Source organism: Fundulus heteroclitus, chromosome 24 (assembly GCF_011125445.2).
Source record: "Fundulus heteroclitus isolate FHET01 chromosome 24, MU-UCD_Fhet_4.1, whole genome shotgun sequence".
NCBI classification, from domain to species: domain Eukaryota; kingdom Metazoa; phylum Chordata; class Actinopteri; order Cyprinodontiformes; family Fundulidae; genus Fundulus; species Fundulus heteroclitus.
Genome location: NC_046384.1, coordinates 13,360,012 through 13,385,841, shown reverse-complemented (window position 1 = coordinate 13,385,841; position 25,830 = coordinate 13,360,012). Strand labels below are relative to the sequence as shown.

At 39.6% G+C, this 25,830-nt stretch overlaps 3 protein-coding genes across 5 annotated transcripts in view; 2 read left to right on the top strand and 1 right to left on the bottom strand.

Moving 5' to 3' along the window:
• LOC118557700 (FAST kinase domain-containing protein 2, mitochondrial-like) lies at positions 1-3,558 on the top strand. The gene is made up of 5 exons (XM_036127865.1): positions 1-154; positions 264-500; positions 575-656; positions 2,935-3,049; positions 3,346-3,558. The coding sequence occupies exons 1-5, from the start codon at positions 43-45 to the stop codon at positions 3,463-3,465; spliced, it is 666 nt and encodes a 221-aa protein (XP_035983758.1). The 5' UTR covers positions 1-42; the 3' UTR covers positions 3,466-3,558.
• Positions 3,559-4,111: 553 nt separating this feature from the next.
• Positions 4,112-11,551, bottom strand: LOC105921498 (T-cell-specific surface glycoprotein CD28 homolog). Of its 3 annotated transcripts, XM_036128199.1 has the most exons (5): positions 11,462-11,551; positions 9,715-9,866; positions 8,750-9,052; positions 8,527-8,651; positions 4,112-4,648 (listed from the first exon to the last, which is right to left on the bottom strand). In XM_036128199.1, exons 2-5 carry the CDS (start codon positions 9,773-9,775, stop codon positions 4,535-4,537), a joined length of 603 nt encoding a protein of 200 aa, XP_035984092.1. In that variant the 5' UTR covers positions 9,776-9,866; positions 11,462-11,551; the 3' UTR covers positions 4,112-4,534. The 3 variants fall into 3 exon arrangements, with proteins under 3 accessions (XP_035984092.1, XP_035984093.1, XP_012712711.3); XM_036128200.1 differs by lacking the exon at positions 11,462-11,551 and having other exon boundaries at positions 8,750-9,047; positions 9,715-10,175; XM_012857257.3 differs by lacking the exon at positions 11,462-11,551 and having other exon boundaries at positions 9,715-10,174.
• A 3,432-nt stretch (positions 11,552-14,983) lies between these two features.
• raph1b (Ras association (RalGDS/AF-6) and pleckstrin homology domains 1b) overlaps positions 14,984-25,830 on the top strand; it is a 55,171-nt gene continuing 44,324 nt past the window's right edge. Inside the window, 1 exon segment of the mRNA XM_036128165.1 lies at positions 14,984-15,260. The gene's annotated coding sequence lies outside the window, so the exon portion shown is untranslated.

The following is a 25,830-nucleotide window of genomic DNA, read 5'->3' as shown; positions in this document are numbered from 1 at the left end:
CTCGATAGTCTCAGTCATGCCCTCATCTCATATCTGCCCAAGATGTCCGCTTTGGAGTTGCTAAAGGCCGTCTCCTGGCTGTGTCTGCTGAACCACTTCCCCGCGCCGATCCTGGAGCATCTCTTGAGTGTTAATACGTTGGAGCAGCTGGCATGTACGCATTAACAAGCCCATACACATGCACTGTCCGATAAATCGGCGCTGTGTTTGGCTCGTGAGTTGGATTGTGCATTTCAAATTTAGAATCAGTCCTTTCTCCTCAGCCACAAAGTACCCGAAGAGCATGGAGCGTTTGTTCCAGAGAGTGGATCTATGTCTCCGTCTTGACCGTCCTGCCCTTCCTCAGCCGCTCACCGTCCCCCCATCCGCCCTGGGAGACCCCGCTCCCCTCGCTCCGTCGGTAAACCCGCGGCTCTCACAAAGCCTGCAGAGCGCGTTGGCAGACGAGGCGAACGCAGCGCTGCAGGAAATGCTGGTGGTGGAGAACTTCTACATCCTAGGTAAACACGCCGTGGCGGAGGCAAGACGTTTGAGGGCAGGAACTGGTTGATCACGTGTGCTTTGCCACTCGCAGACGCCGTCGTAACCAAACCCCGTCCGAACCAACCGCGCGCGACGGGAACGAGCAGCATCTCTCCAGCAGAGAGCAGTCAAAGGTAAGGCTGTCGACTTGGGGGTTTCAGTCTTTTTGCAAGTCTGCAGTTTGTGGTGTTCATTTGTTTTGGTTATGATTGTGAATGCTTGTGTCACATTTGGTAAAGTTGGTCTGAAAAGGCTGTAAACGAGGATGTTTCCAGGCATTCACGCGTGCCGGGATCCCTCGTGTACAACTTTATGTCGTGATAGAGGAACGTGGAAAGTGGGGCCTAAATTTTTTTTTTAGAAAATTAAAGATCCAAAATAGATTTCAGTTTAAAGAGAAGTTGTTTTGTGTTCCAATAAAGGCTTTGGAAAATAAAAGCTGATCTTTAAGATATTTAGTTATAGTTCCACGGTTTTGTCAGGAATATACAGATTAAAATTACCTTTTGAAAAAAGCAACATTTAAGCCAGTATTAAACATACTTTTCATTAAACCCCTTTTCTGCATGTAAAATGTTGCATTTTACTGCTGTGATGCAATAAAATTAACTTAAGTTCTCTTCTTTTATTACCTGGAGGTGAGGAAAAAGCTAACAGAAGTAAAGGCTTTAAAACATCATCCGTCTGTATTAATCTATATAATCAGTTTCCCTTAGTGAATTGAGTTTCTAAAATAAATTAACTTCTCAATAAGGTTCTATTTTATGACTGTATATAATTCATCTGTAACTGAACAACCAAGGAAATATGGTATCTTTAAACTTTTTAAAGTTGGGGAGAAGTTTATTATTTTAATGTGGGGGAAGCATGAGTGTTTTTGATAATTATGGAGATTTAGAGATTTTCCGCTGATTGGGATGACAGCTAAAACATTTACCAAAAAAGTGAGTCATTTTTGAACTTTGTTTCTAGACGTTCATGCAATACAGTCTCACTAGATTGTAAATCTTTTGAATTTCCATCTCTTAATCTGCACTTTGACACATTTTTAGCAGAAATGTTTTGATTATGTTGCATTTGTGTTACCTTTACAGCGAGTTTAGTTAAGTTTCAATTTCCTCTTTTGTTTTTGTGCATACAGGTTTGTATTTCCCCCTTTTTATCTCAATATCTGCCTGTATTTTTCTAATTGTTATTCTTTCTACACCAAAAATCCTTAGGATGAACTGAAATAAAGGCAACATATTTAACCTATCCACATAACTGTTGCACCTGTTCTTTTAAATCAGCTTTGGTTTGGGGTATTATATTAGGAATATATGCATTACTCTCCAAATATATGGATAGCCCTAATGCAAAGGTGTAACAACCCTGTGATATGTTAATATTTTTATTGCAGTGGCCTTCCTGTTTCTTTCAGATGACTTTAAGCTCTCCCATGGAGGCCATTTTTTTCCAGTCTCTCTTACTTACTGTTGGATCCTGAACTCTTACCTTAATCGAGGCAGTAAAGCTTGCATCGCTTTACATGTTGTCTTTTGTGTCCTGGACGAGTTGCTGATGATCTCTAGGAGTATTGTTTTGTATTTTCTACCACTCCTGGGAAGGTTAACCACCTTTTCGTTTTGTTTTCCACTCTGTGGTGATCTGTGGTTTATTAGAGTAGCAACGCTTTACATAAGGCCACTTTCAAAGCTTAAAATTAGTGTCTTTGTAGCTCATCTGTTCTATAATTTCTCTAGACCAGGGCATGATATGTTGCTTTTTTAAGATCTTTTGACCTACTTTATGTTATCACAAAGGATGTGTTTACATGACTTTATGACTGCATCAGTGAACTCCACTTTTAACCAGGGTTATTTCAGGATTCAACAAGAGTGATTACTTTCTCAAGTGAGACCAGGTATAGTCAGTATTAGAAAGAAAACATTTTTTTGGATGATTAAATTGGTTTGATGTTTGACCAAAAAAAGCAAAAGAAGAAAACCTGTCTAAGGGGTAAATGTTTTTTCAGAGCTCTTTATATGATAAGTCATTACCCCAAGAAAACCGTATGGCAACGCACAATCATTATGAAAACAAAAACATAAAACTATAAAAGCTAAATTTCTCAGTTGTAGTGTTTAAAGTCAGTTTATTTCAAGCCATATTTTGGATTTAGAGCATTTTGGCAGCAACGATAATTTAGAATACAAACAACCCTGACAATATCAACAATGAAGAAAATGAAACAAATCATGCTGAAGAGATTTCTGCAGAATTGTATATTGTGTTCATTATGTTTCCTCCTTCAAGGCCATAGTTTTATCTTAACCTTAATTTTAACACCCTCTGTTTCCAAATCCAATTATTTACAGTTTTTTTTTAAGGTAACTCATGTATTTAATGATATTTTTCCGTTTCACGTTCTAGAATTGCAGTCATTTACACACCAAACTCTAGTCTTTGCTTCGGTACCTCCCACCCTCGTGGCCCCCTCGCTGTCAAGATTCGTCACCTGAAGATCCTGGGATACACTCCGGTTTTGGTGAGACTTTTGTTTTATTGTACCAATAAATCTTCCTGGTTTTCTTTTGGTCACAGCTTGGGTTCATTCTATGCGGAGCTTTATCCATTTTATACATTTATTGAATATACTGTGCTTTAAATATGATGAAAGGTAATGTTGATTGAAATTGTTTCAAAAAGTAAAATCTTCAGGTAATATCTGTTATCGTCTGCATAGAATGTGATTTTTTTAATAAGATTCATCCAGGTTGCTATAGCTGTCTATGTTGCAATGTTTGCTGAAGCAAAACTGACATTTGTGCTCTTTCCCTGAAGGTAACAGAGCAACATCTACAGTCTTTGTCTGAGAAGGAGAGGACAGATGTCATACGAGGACTCATATTTCCAGAAGACGCATCAGAAACTCAACCAAAAGTCGAACACGTTGGATCCTAAACCCTGCAGTCTGTGTAAAACGGGACTGAAGAGTCACACATGGCTCAGATTTTACTGTGCAAATTAAGAGTTTGTTAAAATGAAAACTTGTTTATAATATTAATAAAGAATGAATGGAATTTTTGTTTTTGTTGCTTTTTTGGGGGTAATTTTAGGATTTCACAGCTCATTAAAAGTATTACCCGAACTGATCTTTTCTTCTGAGTGACGCTTATTCAGTCGTTATGGAAAAACGGGGCGATACCTATCAAATGACAAAAGATTTAGACGTGTTTTTAGTCACCAGCTTAACTCCCAAACCAGTTTAAAGGCTTCACAGAAACGCTATGCTAATTTTGTCAGCTTGCGGTAGCTGCGAAACAGAACTTGCTACTAAATGAAACCGATAAAACCAGCATGAGCGCTTGCAAAGAAACTGCAAGGTGAGCACGGTAAAGGTGGAGCGCCTTTGAAGCTACGACCTCTGCAAGAAAGCACCCAGAACGAAAGAAAAAAAAAATAAAGGGAGGGAGACAGGAAATGGTGCAGCTTGTTATTTTCATACCGCTTGCAGCTCCTTGTTTTTCTGCTCGTCATCAACCTCGTTTCAGTCTCCACGTAGTTTCTCAGAACAAAAAGAAGCACACATTTCCAATAAAAGTTGTCGCAGCTTGTAAACTTCGTTTATTTATGCTTTTTTTGAGTTGTGGTCACTGTCGGTCGACATTGGTGTTGCACTGATTTACAAAGGGAAAGAACTCTTTAAATGTGGTTTAGTCCCCTCATTGAGGCACCACCTTCTGTTTCGACCACAAAGCTAGGGGTTCCCAACAACACATGTATCTGCAACAGTGAGCGAAACAGGAAGCGAGAAAAACCTGACACCGCTTTTAATATTATGCACAATTATTCCAGACGCACACGTAAGGAAGCGCTACGTTTAATGGAGGTCAACACAAACAAAGTCTCTAAAAACAAAATACACAAAGAAATAAACCGTTCACAATAATGTTATATTCATTATAAGCTCCAAAAGATAGTGAGTGTGTTAAGGGACGTCGAGGAAAGTGATCCAGTGTCGTCCGAATCATCAGAAGTGTTTTGGTATGGGATGCTGGAGGCCTCGTCTCTTCCTTCGGTTCGGAGGGGCTTTGGGTTTGGTGTTTATGTAGTCATTCTGAGACTCTGCATCCTTCATCTTGTACTGCAAGACATTCAAAGCACATGAATCAGTGACTTTCACCTACATATAGGGAAGTAGCGAATATGATTGAATCTTGAAGTCCAGATAAGTTGCGGTAGACTTGCTGTCATGGATTGCAGCCACTGAGCTACATAATACACTGGAGTGCTGATTTTGCCGAAAAACTGAAGTCACTGGCCGCCATCTTGCTATTCCCTACTCTCACAGAATCCCATAGGATTTGGTTGCAACAACAAGCAGTTTTCTGACTGTGTGAAAACGTTTCACAGGCAATTCTACAGTCAGTGGATGTACTAACACTATCAACTACTAGGAAATTATGTGCTGAAACATTTTACATGTTATTCATATTAATTAATATATATATGTATATATAAGTATGTGTATATGTATATATGTATATATATGTATACACATTGTTATTGTATACATAATATTGTTACAATATTATTATTTATATATTTATAAATGTTAAACATATATATTTAAATGAATAAAATGCAAAATATTTCAGCACATGACTTTCTCAGTACTTGATATTTTTAGAACATAACATTAAACTATATGGCATTTGACATTTTAAAAGTCTTAAGCCCCCCCTGAACATGAGAAAATCCTCATTATTCGATGCTGTAGCGCACATATTCCCTAGTTACTGAGGGGAAATAGGGAGTACCAATATGGCGGCTGGTGGCTTCAAAGCGACTCGTTCAAACAGACGGTGATTAGCACTCCAGTGTATAATATAGCTCAGTGATTGCAGCCTACAAGTTGAAGCTAGTTTTAAATATAGTTCATGGAAAATATGAAAGAAAAAAAAAAACATAATTGACTAAATAGTTTTAGTCCATCTTGGTGGGCAGATTTCTAAAATCAATAAAACAGAATTACAGTTTGACACACAGTATTTCTGAAGTCTTTAAACATCACTGTTGTATAATGAGACCATGAACAAACATTTAAAAACTTTTTTTTATCTTACATGTTAGCTTAAATGTTTAGCTTAAATTCAGAATCAACAAACACAGCCTAAGTATCAGAAATCATATTTAAAAAGTGGCAACAGCATTAATAAATGAACACTTGGTTAAAGCACCTTTAAAGTTAAGAACAACAATCAGTCTTCTTTAATAGGAGTCTATTGCCAGGCTTCATCTTGATTTGGTGACACCTTGCAATATTTCTCCGAATCTCGTGTCCTAAGCCCACTTTAGGTGATCCTACATAGTTGCTGACAGATTTAGTTATGGATTCTTGTCGAACCATCTTGAATTTTTATTTTATCTTCGGGTGAAACTATTCTTTTGTTGAACGGAGGGGCATTTAGCTCAGATTCACTGTTTCATTTATCTTGACCAAAACCCCAGGTTAATGGGAGGACTGCAGTAGGTGTCATCTAGTCAGGCTCTTTAGGCCTGTAACATGGTGACAGTTGTTGTTTAGTGCAGTATAAAAAGGTTTTTGATTGTAAAGAGCTCCTAGAGTGTGCAAATGTGTTGATGTCAAGAAAATCCTGCAACTTCTAAGACGTGTCCGCTTTAACCCACCTAACTCAAACGTTAGCTCATCAACAGAGCTGGACTGCATGCTAGTGAGGCAGTTTAGCTATTTTATTCAACTGTATTGGTCAAGGGACACATCTAAAAGTTGCAGGACGCTGGCATTCAAGGATTCGAGTTTAGGTCCACTGATTTTGATTAAAAGTATTTGATGTTAGCTTAATTTTGCAACCAGTTTATTTTAGCTTTTTTAAGCTTTCTCCCACTAATAGTTTTGTTTTGGAGTTGAATTATAAATGACATAAGTTTCATTAAAGGTAGGGAAGTCTAAGTTAATTACATCTTAATTTTTTTTAGAATTACCAATATCTGTCCGTTTGACATTAGTATGCACACTTCTAAGATCCACGTTTCATAAACTATTAGTGTTGTTGACACTGTTGGTAATAGTTTAAATTCCTGGCAAAAAATGCTTTTAAAAGATATAGAACACAGCTTTAGAGCTATAAGCATGATTACTTTCAATTATAGTGATGCAATATCAAAAAAAGCCCTTAATATTAATTTTAATAATCATCTTGAGCAGCATAAATAAAATAAAAACTTCATACTACTATACTACTATATTAACACCAATTTGTTAATTTATTTACTAGCTGACTTGTGACATATATCCAGATTAATGAAGTCATTTTATCATAATGTAGTATTTGAAAATGAAATAGTTTGAGATTGCATGACGTTATTTTTGAGATCTTTATTCTTAAATAGGATAATTTAAGTTGTTTCAGCATCTTTGTGAAAAGCTGACATGGAGCTCTGCAATATGGATTTGACGTGCTGCTCATCATTTGGTTCAGGCAAACGAAACCCGCCGCCAGGCCCACATTATGCAAATAAATCAGACGTGGATGTCATATATTGAAGAAGTTATTTTGCATGAACTCTCGGCTGGCACAATCTTCGCATGTGCAAAAAGAAAAGTTAAAAACGAAAGAGTGCTTGACAGCGTAAATTTGGATATGTGTGTCCACCAACTAAAAAAAAAAAGACTAAGCAAAAATCTGTCTTTAAGCATTCAACGTGTAGGCCTGAAAATATATACGTTTAACTTCAATCACTTTTTAAATCTTATCAGAGAACTGAAAAAGTTAAATGCTTCATTACAAACCAGGTATTCTGACCTCTTGATTCTCTCAATGTTCAATAGATTATTGTTGCCATCAGTACCTTGCAACCTGCATCTTCTGAAGAAGACAATGGGGATTTCCTCCGCTCCCTAAAGCCTAACTTCTGTAATATTATTTTCCAAAGCAAGTCTGAACAAAATCATTGTCACCTCCTGAAAGTGTGAGGGGAAAAAAAAGCATAATATCTGCTCTCATTCAATCCTTTAAAATGAACCTGCTTACACTCTGTATTGGCAAGATTTATACACATGTGGCTGTGAGTCCGTGGTTTGAGTGGTTACTGGTTGAATAAACCACTAATTAGCTGATTAGGTTTGTTTCCATGTGTCAGTAAGTATTCACCGCCATTTTACTGAACACTAAACAGAAAAGTTGCTGAGTATATCACTTGCAGAGTGTATAATACTAACTGTAGCACCTATGTGGAAACGAATATGTTAGCAAATATGTTTGTTATCCCATTTACAGAGGCAGGATTAGTGTGTAACTATCATTTATTAATGGCTACATAACATCCATTAAGGCTTAATTAATGCTTATTATTGTCTAATTAACAGTTAATGTCCAATGAACCTTTAATATTTGTCCAACAGTCATTAATGCCTGAATAACATTTATCAATGCTAAATCTTGACGTCTATCATTTCTTATTGCCCATTAAGCAGTTAGTAATACTTAAGTAGCATTTACCAGTGTATAGTTAGCAAATGAAATACCTAAGTATTACTTAGTTTCTTTACATTTACTGATGCCCATTAACACTTATTAGGGGTTATGTAACATTAATTAATGTATAATTAACATGTTATGACTAACTTTAGTCATTATGTCATATAATGTTGTATGTTGGCTAACATTTAATTACATCTTAGTAGCCTTTAAACTGTTATAAAGGTTGTTGAAAGACATCATTGACATTTTACAATCCGACTATTGTTTTTGATGTTTTCCTACCACAACAGAGTTCTAATTATTTAGTCACACAGTTATAATGCATCTCTAATATGTTTGAAAGAGCTGTAGTGGCTTTTTAGCTCTGATGAAACTATTTCTTTTACTTTGATTTCACGAAAAAGTTTTTTTTAACTTTGAATACCTCCTCAAAAAAAAAAAAAAAAAAAAACAAACATAGAAGAAGACAGTGAATGAGAAGTTTTCCTCCTGGAATGATGTTGGAGGGATATCTTACCCAGATAATGAAGGCTGCAATGGTAACTGCTAGGCTGTAGGTGCCAAGAAGTGCAACAACCATTATCCAGATCCATACAGGCTCATCTCTTTTACAGTTTTCATTTTTGCACAGGTATTCTTGTCCTGAAAGAAGCATATATTAAGCAAGTTTTTACGTTGGTCCTACCGTATTCACATTTAAAATTTAGATGTGCTTTGCTTTAGATCTTCGATATATTTACCATGTTCACAGACCAACTCTGATTTGCTCTCAGATGTGTAAGGAGGAGGGTAAATGCGGGTACCCTCACATAAGTAGAATCCTTGCCTTTCTTTTCCAGCAAGCTTGAAACCTATGAACTCCCCCTTCTCATTTTTGTCCGGGTGGACATCTGCGCCGGTTTCATTACATTGTTTACTCCGATCAAGTAGATTGCAAATCAAGCTGTTGTTCCTAAAAAGTTTAAAAGTCACGTCGCCGGTCATGTTGGGGCACGGCACAAACATAGTTTGAGTCCTTTCTGCTGTTCTGCAGTCAGTCTTCGCTGGAGAGAAAAAACATGGAAGGGATTAACAGTTAATTCAGGTTTAAGTGGTGATTATACCTTTCTGACACACTTAATCTCAAAATATATGCCATGAAATATCATTTAAAAGATTAGTTTTTTTGCTGCCAGCCAAATAGTATTGCGAAGAGGTTCATAAATACGGCCCTCCTGCAAACATCGCTGTTTATGTTTTACCTTTGCCTAAGTGAAATTCACACTTTGGAGCTGGTCGTTTCAGAACAACCCAACGCCCACAGTGGAATATGCTTGATATTCAGCCGTTCTGAGCGCATTTGCCTCTTTCAGACACAGTGAAAATACATTTTTGTCAGGCGAGTGGCACAGTTGAGTCAGCCAGTGTTGCATATGTCCCATCACAAAGCTGTGGTTCAGGCGCATCTCCCCTTAAACATAACTCTGTGTTTGCACCAACTCCTTTAACTTTGTCGCAGCAAATTATTTTGCCCTTTTTTTGTTTTTGTTTTTTTGCATGTCCTGCTTTTAATTAGCTTTTTTCTCAAAATTAGAAACCATGAATACAGAGATTAAATAATTCAATAAATATAGTGAAATTTTATATCTATATCTATATCTATATATATATATATATATATATATAGATATAGATATTGTGTGTATATATAGTGTTTTCAACTTACCGTTGGATCTGTTGGGTGACGTGCAGCACATTAGGATTAACAACCACCAGCAGACTCCCATCGTGGTCCCCGTCTTCTGCACGGACAGCGTGAACTTGCTTCCCGGCAGATTTTTCCCTATTGGCCTACAAACTCCACAGTCCTCCGACGAGCTGCATGAGGCAGAGGAATCTGATCTGTCGCTTCGATGTAGTCAGCCCTGCTTCCACGCACGTGTTCTTTTCACGGTAATACATCACATCCTCATTTTATCCCCGAGTCAAGCTCACCCACAGATCTGCACTGACTGAAGCTCACACGCTCTCTCTTGAGAAAGAAAACATCCTGTAGCAGAAAACGCCTCCTCTTATGAAGTTTCCGCTCTCTCCCGGAGTTTGTGACCTACTATGACTTACAGTTTGTGATCGAGAATTTAAATCTGCAAAAAGAAGCGCCTTTAAAGAATTGTTTCTTTATTTTCTTTTTATCTTTTTTTTGTGTGTGTGTTTGCGAGATTTAACTCCAGAGACCTATTGTCTCAGTGTGCACATAAAAGATAACTAAAAGTTATTTGGTAAGCACAATTACAAAAGACACTGATACAGTACGTGTTGCTTTTATTTCCCCTGTGCACCACAGATTACCTTTACTGCTCACAAAATTATAGCTGTAAAAACACATGTGCTTGAAAAAGAACTTATAAAGTTATGTTAGTGGGATTTCTTTTGAATTGACAGCAAAATATTACAATTTATAGCATTATGGCAAGAAACTTTGCACAATGTAGTCTGAAAAGCTTCTGAGCACATACTACTTCAGTTGTGAGGTTTTAGTTCTCATTCGATTGAAAGCACATGACATGACGGCATAGAAATCGATACAAAGATTAATATCAATGTTTTTAAAAACGATTTAATATCGATATTCTGGCTTTCAATATCGGTATACCTCCCAACCCCTAGGGGGCGGTATTACATCGCGCTGTTCACAGCGAGGTAGTGCAAGTGAGATGAATTTGCTGAATGGCCGACAGGATTTTAGAAGCGCCTTCGTCCCTAAAATCAGACGTTTGGGCACATTTTTGGTTTCTGTGATACTTTTTTGCATTTATACTTTATTTTCCTGTTAATATATCAGTGCAATGTTCAATAAATTGAACATAAATATATTTGCCTGGTTTTGTTGATTGAGCATTAATTTCAAAGTAATAAATATCGAGAAACATATCAAATTGGCTCATAGATGATACCCAGCCCTATTTGACAAACATTATTATAAACTACTGAAGTTATTTGTTTCTAAGGAGTTAAATACATTAAATATGGCTTTGTTTTGTGGCTATATGTCTACTTAGATGTTGGAAAGCCTTAAATAGTGGAATTAATTAGTGCCAAATTGTTGAAGTCAACTAATGAGATTTTGTTGGTCCCTCTGGGATGAACAGCATGCTTTTCCATGCTCTTTACACTCAGAATCTGAAGGATACAAAAGAACTTAAGGTCAAATCAAAGTCAGCTAGTCCAGCGGCTACACAGAAAAATCCAAGACCCCTCTGTCATCGTGCTCCATGGTTGGTATGAAGCATTTTTTTTTTGTTTTCCACCAAATCTACCTATTGCGGCGTATCAATTTAAAATCTTATCCAAACGCCGCGGCCGGCTGAGACAAGGGGTAATGGCTACTGACGACGCGTCACGCTGAACCATTATACACGTTGATGTCATTTTATTTTTCTATCCCACGATCTTAACACAAAACTTTTACTTACATTTACGAGCCGTGCATGGATGCATCAAACTGTGCGTCGATGACGGTTAACAGAAAGCTTCTCCCCAAGCTCACCCAGCCGCCGTAATCCAGGTTGAACTCAGGTGAGCAAACAAACTAATACAGATGACACCACACCCACGGTGCCACCCACAGATACCAGTGACGTCACATGCGGGTGCCCATACACCCATAGAGAGGATATTATTATCAGAAGAGCACAAGACGTACAGCAAAACAAAGTATGGCTCCTACACTACCATTCAGCAAGACATCTAAACATCTCTATACTTTTTGGCTTGCCTGTCCCAAGTGCATTCCCGTATTTGTCCCAAGTGCATTTCCGTATTTGTCCCAAGTGCATTCCCGTATTTGTCCCAAGTGCATTTCCGTATTTGTCCCAAGTGCATTTCCGTATTTGTCCCAAGTGCATTTCCGTATTTGTCCCAAGTGCATTTCCGTATTTGTCCCAAGTGCATTTCCGTATTTGCACAACTGTATGCAAAAGTGCAGCGACCCTATGCACGTACCGGGTGGAGTGTTTGCTGAACACACAGGCTTGGCAGAAGCAGACACTCAGCTGACAGGTGTGACTGCAAAAGTGTGATTTCAGGAAACGCTGACAGGCAGAGGAAGACACGTTTATGAGAAATGATTAGGAAACAATCTAAGCGGCATGAACCATTATCTAAAGTTCTTGTGCAAGAGTTCAAACCAGGAGACACTCACTGTTGTCTGAGAGGTGTCAGTGTGACCGTCACATTTAAGAGTTAGGAGAGCCATTCCCTTAAATCCACTAGATGGCAACAAAGCACTTTATAATCATTCTTGCTGAGGCTTCTTGCTCATCCTGCAGTTCAAACAAACAACTATTTTTTTGCCATCTGAAGACATTTATCTCCACTTTGACCTAAAAAACTAAAGTAACTGAATGCACACTTTTCCATTCCCTTCAGTTTACTAAGCTTGACAGGTATTATAAGCTATCACTGGGAAGAAAATACCAATTCTCTTTAGCAGTTCAATAGTAGTGTAGGGTTGAGAAGCAGGGAATCAGTGCAAGTCTGAACTGACAGTGATTGGTTTACATCACCGTGGAGGTACTTTGCCACAGTTTTCTGTTCAGATTGTTTAAGTTCAGCCACATTTGGGGGTTTAAAGCATTAACACACTTTTTAAATTCATGCCAGAGCATTTCAAACAAACTGACTTTGACTTACATTAGCTCCTTTACATGTGCCATTTTATTTTTGTGGTAGTTGTTAAAATAGCACCAAAATACTTGTAATTATGTAGTTATAGCAGCTGGTTTAGTACTCCTCTTCCCACTTTGTCATGTTACGAACACAAACTTTTGAGTATGTTTTAGGGTTTTTAGGTTATAGACTGACACAAAGAAGATCACAGTTGTGAAGTGGGAGGAAAGGGATGGATGGTTTATTTCTTTTCTTGGCAAATTAGCTGTCGGATTAGATTTTCAATTTCTATGTCTTGTCACAGACTCCCAGTTGAACTTCCGTCTGGGCTTTGAATGGGCCATTATAACTTTGATCTTTACCAGCTGGATAAAGAAAACAAAAAACATCCCAAGAAGTAGGAATTCTGAGCAGGGAACTCAGGAGTGTCTAAACAGCTAAGGATCCAATATGGCTGCCTTGCATTATAACACCTAATGATAGCTGCTGTAAAAACCTGTTTATTTACATTTCTAGCTCAAATCTCTTCCCGGGACAGTATTATGCAACCTCCTTTAGTTGAAAACGTCGCTAGATTCTTTGAAAGTACAACAAGAAAAGAAGTGGATTGTTTGCCTGTAGTGCCAGTAGTAGTTAGCCTGGTAACTGAGAATATCAATTAGCAAATCAAACTGCTGTTCAAAGTTGGAACTGGACACGGTTTGTCTTTATGTTGTTCCCAGATCCAAGTATCCCAGATCTCCAAGTGTTTCACAGGAGCTAAAACACTTTAAAAACACAAAGTAAAGGTTTAAGGGTTAATTTGTTCGTATTTACTATTCAAAATGTTGATACGGAGGTTTTGTCTGAGTACCACTAAAGGCCGGCCTGGTACCACCAGTGGTACATGTGCCCCAGGTTGAAAACCACGCTTCTAAACTATTCCATTGCAGCTGTTATAAAGCAGGGCAGTTGTCCACTTTATGTTAACATTTCATTTAAAGTTGTCAAGGTGTTTTGGGTTAAAAACGAACAGTGATGTTTACTGGAAAATTTAACCCAACAAACGTGCGTTAAATGGAAATTAAATTCTAACAAAATGGACAACTATCTTTTTAAGGGTTGGTCATCTAGGCAGGGGTGTCCAAACATTTCAGCCCGCGAACCCCAAAATAATAATTGAATAATAATTTTTTTCCTTCCATTTTTTGGGGGGGAGATTATAAAAAGTTTAGTTAACCCCTGATCTCGGCAATTTAGATGCCTTGGTTTTCTGGTCAGTTTGCAGTTTGTCTATACATGCTAAAATATTATCATGTGAGATGTTCAAAGGTTGTGATATTTTTTTTTCTATAACCTAACCCTGCTTTAAACCTGTGCTCAACTTTCTCCCTGACCGTCCGCTGTGTTCCTCGGTCATGTTGTCTGTTCATTAATGTTCTCTAGCAAACCTCCGAGGTCGTCTTCTTCTAGTGTTTTAACGCCGGATGGCAACCAGCTAGGAGCATTACCGCCTACTGTTGCTCAAGAGTGAAATCATAGAGCAACTATATTATATATGTTTGTTAATCCTGTTTGCACAAGGTATATGATAAGTGCCTCCTGGTGATGAATGACATTATGAATATTTAACTGATCTATTCCTTATTTTCATAATTCTTCCTCCGGATGTGACCTTTCTTCTTTAGATTTTCTACAGTTAAACAAAACATGTAAAATCATTCATCACACAAACCAGTTTCATGTTTCACAATTAAATGTAATGTACTATTTAAATTACTTTGTCCCAACACAATACCTTTACCTACTGTCTGTTCTTTTTCTTTCTTTCTAATAGCTACTTTCTGTACATTATCAGCTTCACTAAATAGAAAGTCTTCCCCGTGGTTCTGCTCTCCATCTAATGTGCCATTGCTCCATAACTTTAATGAGATTTCACCTCATTTTTGTTCCAAGTGGCAGAATAAAATCAATATTATTTTTGCTTAATGCTTGAAGCTCTGGGGGTCTTTATAGAGCAGCTGGGTTTATGATGAGATTAAATTACACAAATGTGGGTTCGGTTTTGCTAATTGTTTTGTCTGTTTTATTTAGAGGTACATGAGTAAAGGGGGGTGAATAACCTACAAATAAAGGGGACACGTTTCAGATTTTACTTATAATAACACAAAAGATTTTTTTCAAAATCCCCGTAATACATTGAAGTTTGTTGTTCTCACATGACCGGATGTGAAGGGGGGAAAAAAACGAACTTGGTAAACTTTGCAAGACATTACGCCTGGTTTGTTTGAGCCATCGCCCCTCTTCCGTCATTCCGCGCGTAATTTCCGACGGTCCGTGAAGGCACCGTCCGTCCCTGGGCTGGACAGGAAACGACGGAGACGCGCAGCGTGTCTCCCCAGCAGCTGCGGGAGTGAAGAATGGGAATGGGAGCAGATTTGTGGATCGCAGGCGAGGCAGCGCGTGGAAACATGAGGACCGCGGACAGTTTAGAGATACATTCCCGTTTCTAAGTCGTTATTTATACACATTATCTGTTTCCTCCCGCCGAGGGCAGGGATATTAATTAATCTTGGACAACACAGAAGGAAAAAGGAGAGCCCTCTTTGTGATTCCCGTTTCACTGTAAGTAGATTTTGAATTCTCTATTCTGGGATTTGGGGGAACTTTAATCGTTTCTATTATGTTTAATTGAAGCTATTTATGTAGGTAATAAATGGGCCTAAATGTCGCTTGAATGTTGAATTTCTACCTTGTTAGCCCATCCCAAACTGTGACCTCAGGGAAAAAAATAAATAAATAAAGAAGTAGCTCTCTCACTTTGGGAAAACAAACATACAAGGTTGTGCGCTTGTGTGGCTGTTCTCTGCGTTAGGATGTTTGAATGAGGGAGGTCTGTCTGCGGCCATTGAACCTTTCCTTTCTCAGGGAGAAGGGCTGTGCAGCGTTTGGGTCGACTGGGATAACAGCCGCCGCTCTCCTGTGGGGAGAGGGGGGGGGGGACAATTCACCATGAGCTCATTGTCTGGGCGCATTTGTCAGCGTTTATTTTTTTATTTATTTATTTTAATTTCCAAAAAATATTTCCAGGTGGGTGTATTTCCAGGCTGAGTTTAGCTTTTCTCTCCCCCCTCCTCGGTCTGCATCCAGCGGAACAAAAAGATGTAGTCTCCACCCTGTCACCGGGAGGAGGCTGGATCAGCCTCTGGTAATGGCCGAGGAGACGCTGGAGCTAATGTTTGGAGGGGTTTAGCTGTTTGGATTGAAGGACTACAACAGGTTAGAAAGGCCGTGAAACACCCGGGTGTAATGCTGTGTTTATATTCGGCTGGGAAGGTGAAGCGGTTCCTCCTGTGCGGCTCATAAACACCGTTTTAATCCGCTTTGTCGGGTGACGCCGCCGGCTGCAGATTGGATAACATGCAGCCAGTTTGGCCAGAGGCTCTCTATTTACTGTGCGTAATGTGTCCATCTCAAAGACAACGCTGGAGCCTGCTGGGTGCCATGAACTTTGAACTCAGACTGCTGCAGCAGCATGGCTGAGTGGCAAAAACACTACAACGCCCATTAAAGAGTTATTTATGACTAGATATCTTGGTCTGTTCCCCACTAAAGTGTAGAAGCTGATGACCCTAACTTGACCATACTGAGCCATATTCATGGCTCTCTATTGTTTCTTATGTGTGTGATATGGCTTTCTACCCTGGGCGGCATGGCCTGGTGGGGGCGTCACAAGGCCAAGAAAAAGTTATCAGTTGCGTTTAGGTCAGATTTTCTGTTGCCTGTTGCGCAAAACACCTCAAAGTGGGATTAAAGCGTCTTTTTGGCTATGTTCACACTGCAGGTCTTAATGCTCAATTCCGATTTTTTTTTTTTTTTTGTGAAATCGGATTTTTTTGCGTGTCCGTTCACATTTCCAGATATATGCGACCAGGGGCGGTTCTAGTCAGGGGCCAACAGGGGCCCATGCCCCTGTAGAAATGGTCCTGGCCCCTGTACTAAAGACATAACATTAAATACACTTTTCATAATTATTTGCAATGACAAAGAAACCATAACTGATTGGTTACTTTGACAGTTTTACTCTTAAAAGGATTTAAAAATTAAGATGTTTCACGTTTAGCTTTAGCCGTATTGAGCTGGGGGCAAAGTTTTCAACTGCTAGATCAGGGGTCTGAAACCTGTAGTTCCAAAACCACAAGTGGCTCACTTAATATTATTACACAGTTAAATATTGCCATTTTATTGTTTCATTTTTTTGTTCTGTGCCCCTGTGAAAAAACACTGGCCCCACCTTGGCCCTTCTGGTAAACTTGGTCTAGAACCGCCCCTGTATGCGACTTGTATGTGATCTCCTGCGTGAACTGAAAGCGTTCAACCTAAGTGTTTCACATGCGCACTCGAGGACGCGATGACGTCACACGTAGCAAGCGTCCTCAGTGTTTGCGGAAGTAAACATGGATTATAATGCTGGCGCGCATTTTGTGGTCATTAATTTATTTTCTAACCAGAGCTTTCTCTCCATTGACTGCTCTTCTCATTGTAGTCCGCTATGGATGTCGTCTTTCTTCCCGCTTCTGCATAGCAGGACGCAGAATAGTGACGTTTGTCGAGTATCGGTGACGTACAGGTTGGATAAATGCGACCCGGCCGTACAGACACAGGTCGCATTTGAAAAGATCAGATACGTATCGGATTCAGGACCACATATCCAAGCGACCTGGGTCGCATTAGAAAAAATCCGATCTGTGTTGTTCAGACTGTCATAAAAAGATCAGATACAGGTCGCATATGGGCAAAAAAAAAATCGGAATTGGGTCACTTCAGGCTACAGTGTGAACGTAGCCTTAGTCGCCTCCATGGTGGAGCGATATGGAGAGGGGGGGGGGGGGTTTAAGTCAACCCACCTCTGTTTGACTGAGGCTACTGTTTTTAAAAAGATTGCTAGGGGGAGAGCCCTGGCGTGGATTTTAGACGTACATTGTGACTAAAGCCTGGTTTATAATTGACGCGTCTGCGCGACCATATTGAGTAATTTTTGGCTTTCACGCTCCTCTGTGTAGCCAAAAGTTTCCGCTGCTGCATACGTTGTGTCCGCATGTCTCATTTCCGCCAGGAATGAGATGCGTATTAAGGATGAAGCAACCTTTATGAATGGCGAGAGGGAGTTTGGAGGCGACTCGTCTTCACAGGTTTATGACAGGATTTTTTTTTTTTTTTGCCAAATTGAGTCATTGTTAAGGCCACATGTGGCGTGCGCAGTAGAAGCAATGCAACATACTCCTAAACACTAGGGGGAGCTGGTGAGTCTGGAGTTGGTTTTGGAGTTTATAATTATTTGCTAAATTAATTGGCTTTTATGCTGGGTTTTTTTTTTATGGCAAACAGCATTATTTAATTATTCTGTGCCGATGCTCTCGCAAATCCAGTTAGAAATGTATGAAACCTTAATTCCTCGTCTGAAAGCCACAAAACATGTGAGTTTTCAGTGCTTTCTTGGCATTAGGGCCACCTCAATTTGAGTCAAGCAGGAAAAGCTTGACTGGACAGGATCATCCTACACCATTTACAGGTTCTCTAATGGAGACCATGCCGTTTGGAAAAGGGGAACCACGTCAAGAGCTCCACAGTCGGCACCCTAACAAACACTGAACATGCCGTCTTGCAACGGGCGCACCAAGACGGAGAAGATTACCGGACTCTGACCTTGGATTGTTTTATCTCAAGCTTTTGCACTGTACCTTGGACAAACCTTACTTTAGTAAGGTTCCACTATCTCACTTGGTGGCTCAGAAGTGCCACAATGGCGGGTTAAACTGCCACTAACCTACTCAATGCACTGCAAAAAGGGAACTAAAATTTCAGTTCACTGGAAATTAGTGTATTTTTCCTTGGTTTGAGCAGGTAAATAAGACTCTTTGCCAATGGAATAAGAGTTTTGCACTTAAAATAAGAACATTTCATCTCCATCGTCCTATTTCAAGTGCAGGGTATCTAATCTTAATTTAGTGGTAAAATATATTCATTCCACTGGCAAATAGTCTTATTTACATGCATTTATTTCCATTTAGTTCCTTTTTTGCAGTGTGCCCCCGTGGATCCTTTCAAAAAAGATTTCCTTTCAAGAAAGAGGCTGGAGGCAGCAATTCGTCTTTTTCTGTTTTAAGAACTGTTCCCCTTTTTTACCCTTGGAAAAAAGGGAATAAAAAATAAGTAAAAAAAAATTATCAAATGATTTGAACAAGTAAACAAGATGATCTGCCAATGGAGTGAGTATATTGACCACTAAAACGAGATAATTAGATATACTGTGCTTGAAATAAGATGATGGAGATGAGTTGTTCCTATTCTACGTGCAACAATCTTATAATATTGGCAGATAATCTTATTTACCTGCTGAAATCAAGGACAAATTGACTCATTTCAGGAAAATTTTATTACTTTTAGTTCCCCCTTTTTTTAAATCAGTGGATGTTTTGCTTCGTTTTAGTTAAATCAAATAGAGGATTTCCCCAACATTTGTCAGTTTCGCATGTATTTCTTGCCGTTTTTGCCTTCATCACTTTCTAGATAAACCAGCCTTTTCTGCATTTTGTAGCCACCTCACCTCATTTACATCTACTTTGCCTCTTGTTTGTTTAGTTAAACGCACGTATTTCTGTGCATGGCTAAAACTGACCCGACTCTACTCTACTCCTCTTCTCCGCCGACATGTTTTATTAAAAACGTGACTGTATGCTTTTAATTTATAGCTGAGCAACGCAAACAGCATTTTTCTTGAAGGGGAAAAAAAAGCCACTAAAGCAGCCACTTGGCCCAGCCTTTATTCCCCCACAGTGACGTTATAATGGACCGTCTGTGTCCTTAAGGCACGCTTGATTTGCATCAACAAAGCAGCAGACGAGCGGCACATTATTCTGGGCGCAGAGACGGTGCAGCAACAATAAAGCCCATCCGTTTACAGTGCAGTTAATGGGCTGAAAATAACCGCTAGCCCTCTGCATGCTCCCCCCCCCACCTCCTCAAGTAGGCAACTTTTAGCTCGTCTTTTTTTTTTTATGCAAGAGGAAAGTAGCAGCGCGTTGGGATCAGATGTCGCTCTTTGTCTCGTCAAGAGACGTAGGAGAGGGCTGACGTAAAAGATGCCCCCAAAAAAAACCCACATCTGGAAAACACGGTGATGTATTCCTCTGGGCGCTGTTAGCGGTGTCTGTTTCCTGCCGCTCCATCCCCTTTTCCAAAAAGTGCTTCCGAAGACTTTAATTACGACTGGTTATGCAAAATGGAAGGTCTGGAGGATATTTGCTGGCTTTTTGTCGTCAGGGGGGGCGGGCAACTTTTCCTGTCTTATTTAGGGCCTGTGGGTTTCAGTCGAGGGAGTGCATACATGCTCTCTTTCGGTGTTTTAAAACGGCAGAAGTGGGTTTAATGTCCTGTTACGATGGCGCCCTGGCTTAAAAGCCTTTTATAAGTTTTACTTTCGGCCTGATTTCTTGCTTGAGGCTACAAAAATATCTTTTTTTTGCCTCATTTTTTGCCGTGCTTGGCTTCCCTGGAATGCTGTTAAGATAAGAACAGCGCTTCTTACATAAGTTTTGATATCTTGGAAGAACACTGCAAAACAGGAACTAAAAGTAAGTAAAGTTTTCTTGAAATTAGTATATTTTCGCTTGATTTGAGTAGCTATATAAGACTATTTGCCAATGGGATGAGTATTTTTACCCCTAAGATGAGATAATTAGATATACTGCACTTGAAATAAGATGATTGAGATGAAATGTTCTTATTTTAAGAGCAAAATTCTTGTTCCATTGGCAAATAGTCTTATTTAGCTGCTCAAATCAAGGAAAAATACACTAATTTCAAGAAAATTTTACTTACTTTTAGTTCCATTTTTGCAGTGAATAATTCACGGGCCACAGGATGAGTTATCCAAAGAGCTACTCGTGTTTTTTTTTTTTTTTTGCCTGGTATCAGCCCCCCCATAGATTTTGGTTTCAGACGTCTCCTCACAAAAGCTCAAAACATGAGGCTAGAGGTGCCGACGGTGGTCGGTGTAAGTTTCCTCAGATTGTGTTACAGCTATAAGGTGGATGGCACTTCAAACGCAGCTCGCCCAGGCTGGGAGCTGGAGGGGGAAAGGGGGAGAGGGGGGGGCAAAACCTGATACAGGGTCTTGTGAAACTATGCAAACCCGTTGAACTTTTTCACAGTTTGTCACGTTTACAGCCAAAAAACATCAAATTCATTTTATTGGGATTTAATTCGATTGATAATCCAAAGCAAAATGGTGCACAGTTATGAATCATCATGTAGTGCTGGACGATAATTCGAAATCTTTATACATATCGCCATATAATTTTATTTAATAACGGTGATAAGACATTTCTACAACACAGTCTATTGTCATTGACTGACATTCTGGGTTTTATGTAGCTTTATGTGTTATTTCTTAAAGCAAATATGTCTAAAATGTGATATTGGAGGAGTTTTATAAACATGAACAAAATAATTGTCATAAGTATATAGGCATCTGTTGTGGCCTGTCTTGGCAGTCTTTCTGAGGCTTTTATTTTGTTTATATCGATATCATAATTATATTGTATTGAAAGAAATGAAGAAATATATTGATATAAGTTTTGTCCGTGTCGTCCGGCCCTACTGCGAGGACGTTCTTGTCTTTCAACAGGGCGAAGCTGCTCATTGGTTAATGGAGCTAAAAAAAACAGGCCAGTCCTGGAAGAACAACCCGCAGAGGTCCTGAGACTGACACGGAGGTTCACTTTCCAGCAGCACGATATTAAACATATAAAAACAGCCGCAGATGCAATGAAATGATTACATCGAAAGCACGTTCATGTGTCCGAATGGCCCAGTCAAAGTCCAGACCTGAGGAGATGATTTAAACCCTGATGCTCTCCATCCAATCCGACTGGGCTTGAGCAATTTTTGCCAAGAGGTCTTTGGCGATGCAAAGCTGGTAGAGACATGCAACTAAAGTAGTAAAAAATAACTTTTATGAGTTGGAAATGGGGACGGTTGAGACTTGGGAGTAAAACATTTACTTTAGCTCACTGTGTCCTTAAGATCTGGGTGAAAATGCCTGACAAAGCGGGCGTGTCCGCAGCTTGTCACAAGGCGGGTGGCTCTGGAGGGCCTCGCTTTGCCAACGTTTTACTGACCTTTGGTGGCAGCAGCCCCCGACGTCTGCAGACAAAGAAAAAAATGGCTAGCCAGAGCTGCCAGTAGCCCGCAGAGCGTCTGCTGCTGCAGATAGCAGGTTGCTCTTCCTGTTGGCCTTTTCATTTACATGCACCCGTGCTCAAGGGTATTAGCTCAGTCCGCTTCTGTTGATGGAAATAAACTGAGATCGGGTTGCAGATACTCCCCTCTTGCTTTTTGTTAGGACTGTTTAATGTCCTTTTCCAAGGCATTTACTTACAATGAGGCTTTATATCTATAAAAAAAAAAAAACGTCCCTGTTTAGGATCCTAATGCATCACCAGGAAACGAGGTGTGTCCAATGACCCGCCCTGCACCGAGGCGGTGAATTGATGAACACTGCAGCCAGTTCTTAACTGATTAGAGTAGGCAGAAAGAGGCCACCATCTTGCTTGCTACGCCGTGTTTTCAGCAAGCATGATCAAATATTCACTCCCATGTTTTCTCAGATTTTAGCCCGTCCTCTTACTAACTTACTGTACTGTTTAGTTTGGCATTTCTCTCCCTTTTGATCCCCCCTTTCTGAGGATTGTCTAAGCAGCTCCAGGCAGCTTATAACGGCAGTGTCTTCTACAGAGGCAGGTGGCTGATTCTCCATGCTCTGTGGTGGGTAACACCCCCCACCACCACCACCCATCACCCCCTTTTTTTTTTATCCCTTACTGTACTGCAGATGGCCTGTTTCATTCCCGGCTGCTTGGCTCTGTTAGCTAAAAGAAAATCCACCTGAAAAGCAAGGATTTTGTGATAGACCAGCACACAGTTGTGGATAACTCTGGAATGAAAGGGAAAAAAAAGATGCATGGTTTTTAACGTTTCCTGCCAACAAGAATTACATATATTCTCTCTTCTTCCTCTCAAAGGAGCTCAATGTTAGACTGAACAGAGAGCACCACTGGGCGATAATTTTCAAGTCTTGCCACTGATTCTCGATTGGATTTAAATCTGGACTTTGACTAGGCCAGTCTAGCACGTGCTATGCCTATAGTTGCATTTTACAGTTGTGGTCCTGCTAGAAAGCCTCTTCTCATCCACTGTGATCTGCTCTCCTGTGACCAGTGGAGAAAAGTGTCCACATACTGCCACCACCATGTTTCACTATCAGGATGGTACTTTCAGGATGATGTGCAGGGCGAGTTTTCCCTCTCGCTTGTAATGTTTTGCAGGCAGACCAAAAAGTTTATTCTTGGTCTCCACATTTGCTTTGTCTTTTTTGACAGGAGTCTGCAACCTGTCACTTTTCAAGCACTCTGTAGTGTCTCCTAATTAGATTACACACAGGCAGACTTTGTGCATTATTATGGTGACTTTTGAGAGTAGTTGGTTGCCCTGAAAACGGTATTTTTCATAATTAGGCACTACTTTGTCGCATAAAATCATGTCAAACCACATTTAGAAGTTTCTTCGTTATAAGAAAGGCACATCACCTTGCGGGTTTCTCACATGCAGTCAGCATGATCGACACCCGAGACGGTACAGGCCCCCCGGGGGTTCGGCTTTGTGCACCAAGCGATAAATTAAATTGAGTAATCATCCCAAATCTGATCTCTACATCCAAGATTAATAAAACGTAAAAACCCGTCCCCGTGGGAGTTATGGCGTGGAATTTCAGCGGCTGTATCCAATATCAGCGCCGAGAACACGGAAGAGATGATTTATGGCTTTTGGTTTCTTTCTTCACGGGTCTAGATTATGCTCCACCACAACAGTAGCGAGGTGGGATGATGTATGGCATGAGCTGTCTGTGTGGATGGGCAGCCTTTGGAGTCGGATTCGGGATAATGGCTCTTTGAATTCAAGATGACACAGAATGCTTAAGGCGAGCTGGAGTGCTTCAGCAAAAAGGCACACAAAGTGCTAACTCAGAGGAGGTTGTGCTGTGTGGCTGAATGTTTGGCCTGTAGAAAATATATTATAGACTTGAGGTGATTCATGAGCTGCTTGGCTTAAGAGTGACTGTATGTAGACGGAGAAGCAGGATTTATACCTTACTCAGTAGATTGCTTTACGTCCTATGCAGCATTAAATGAAATGGTCGGTGCCTTGCAGCGGTTGAGTTGTGCAAGCTGAGTTCAGCCGAGATGATTTTCAGGGATTTTTTTTTTTTTTTTCAGTCACCACACACAAAAATAAACACATGAAACTGTGCCGCTTCCTCTCACACCTCTGTGAAATGTCTGCCTCTTGACCTAAAATGTTTGGACCTTTGTTTAGACGAGCGTGTGTACAGTTGCTTTTTGAACCGTTGACCTCTGAGTTGAATTCCAGTTAAATCCTCTGAGGATTCGGCTTTATTTATTGTTTGGAAAAATCAGATCCGGTTTAATCTCACGGTATTACTATTCTGAGAGCATTTTATTGTGTTTGGGATTTAGGTGCAGTGACCTGCCAAGTTAGTCAAGTATGCCTCCATTTTAACATCAATGTTAAGAAATAATTGTTTTTTAAACTGAATTGCATTTGCCACACTTATTGGCACCCCTAATTCCAAGAAAATGAATATAATTGATGCATATTAAGTTTAAGAGGTTGTCTTGTAACTTTGTCTTATAAGTTCTCAGTCATGACTTTGTTTCCCTGTGGTGTATATATATGCCTTAGGCAACTCTGGTAATGTTTCTGTAAGAATAGGTACATTCAGTGATTCTGTCATCAACATGGCTTACAATCATTAGTCACATTTTTGTGAAGTCATTTCAGGAAAAAACATCAATATGTTTTTATTTATGTAGCTTACAAGACATGTGAGAGAGTAAATGGAGAATAAATAATGTGGGACTATGAAAAGTTCAACTTCAGCGCACAGACACTAAAGATCTTCTAACTCTAGAAGTCCCTCCTTTGGAGTGTTTCAGATAGCCATTAAGTCATCTAAAATTAGTTGACAGCAGTGCTAATTTTGACAATACTGTTCACACATTTTTAGCTGCATGAGGAGAGCCACATCATACTGATGGATGGACTATCAATGTGTCCCAGGACAGGTTGTGTTTAAGCTACAAAAACAATGCAGAAATTAGTTTTCCAGACCACGTTTAGCATTATTTGGACATCATCCTGTCACTCAGGATGCATGTTGGTGCCAGGTCTGAAATGGATCTTAACCACTTTGCAAAATGGAAAATAGAAGAGGACATACCATTCAAGTCAGAGTTGAACCTCACGAATCAGGGAATAACTACAAAAGAGCAGCTAATCAAACAAACATGCTAATATCTATAGTCTGAGGAAAAACTGAATTTTTTTAAATGTAAACATGTGAAGTTTGCTCATAGCTATAGGGAGTTACCAAGAACTGTTTGCTTTTGGTTAAATGAGACTAAGATGTAGATTTTTTGGCAACAAGCACTCAGGGCAGGTCTTGGATATAATGAAAGAAAGCAAATGAGGAACAACATCCAATGCTACTGTCGGGTATGGTATGATTAGGGAGCTGTTATTCAACCAAAGGCCATGAAAACCTTGTTAAAGTTCACGGCTTCTTGACTTCACTGAACTAGCACAACATTTTAGAGTACTATAGCAGGGCTACCGGCCAGATAGCAATCCAAAACTAATTGGCCTATCACAACAGGAATGGTTCACCTGACAGAAAATGTACTTTTCCCCATGATTATTTATCACTGGACATAGATCCTCCAGCAGGAAACCTGTGAGGTGACCTGAAAAGAAGAGTGCATAAGAGAGGCTCCAGGACCGGATGATCTATGGTAGTAGATCCAGTATTGCACCAATAAAATGAAACAATCTTCATAATGTTTTTCCACATCTTTAACCGGAGTGTTAATAAATATGGGACAATTAAGTTGTCAATTGTCGGAAACCAATTTTTAAACCCAAAAATGGACAGAGTTTATATCACGATTTTAAGCCTGCAACAAATGAAGGTCTTCGATTGTGTAAGACCCCACTGTTGATCTGCTTCAAACCACATATTCATGCCTATAAAAATAATTATGAAGCACTTTTAAAA

Bases quoted from the DNA above. Each gene is read 5' to 3' on its own strand.
- LOC118557700 (XM_036127865.1), top strand. From the start codon at position 43: ATGTCCGCTTTGGAGTTGCTAAAGGCCGTCTCCTGGCTGTGTCTGCTG. The intron at 501-574 runs GTAAACACGCCG...TGCCACTCGCAG, and splicing joins GGAGAACTTCTACATCCTAG to ACGCCGTCGTAACCAAACCC. The intron at 657-2,934 runs GTAAGGCTGTCG...TTCACGTTCTAG, and splicing joins CCAGCAGAGAGCAGTCAAAG to AATTGCAGTCATTTACACAC.
- LOC105921498 (XM_036128199.1), bottom strand. From the start codon at position 9,775: ATGGGAGTCTGCTGGTGGTTGTTAATCCTAATGTGCTGCACGTCACCC. The intron at 9,053-9,714 runs GTAAGTTGAAAA...TTTTCTCTCCAG, and splicing joins GTCACCCAACAGATCCAACG to CGAAGACTGACTGCAGAACA. The intron at 8,652-8,749 runs GTAAATATATCG...TGCTTCTTTCAG, and splicing joins AGAGTTGGTCTGTGAACATG to GACAAGAATACCTGTGCAAA.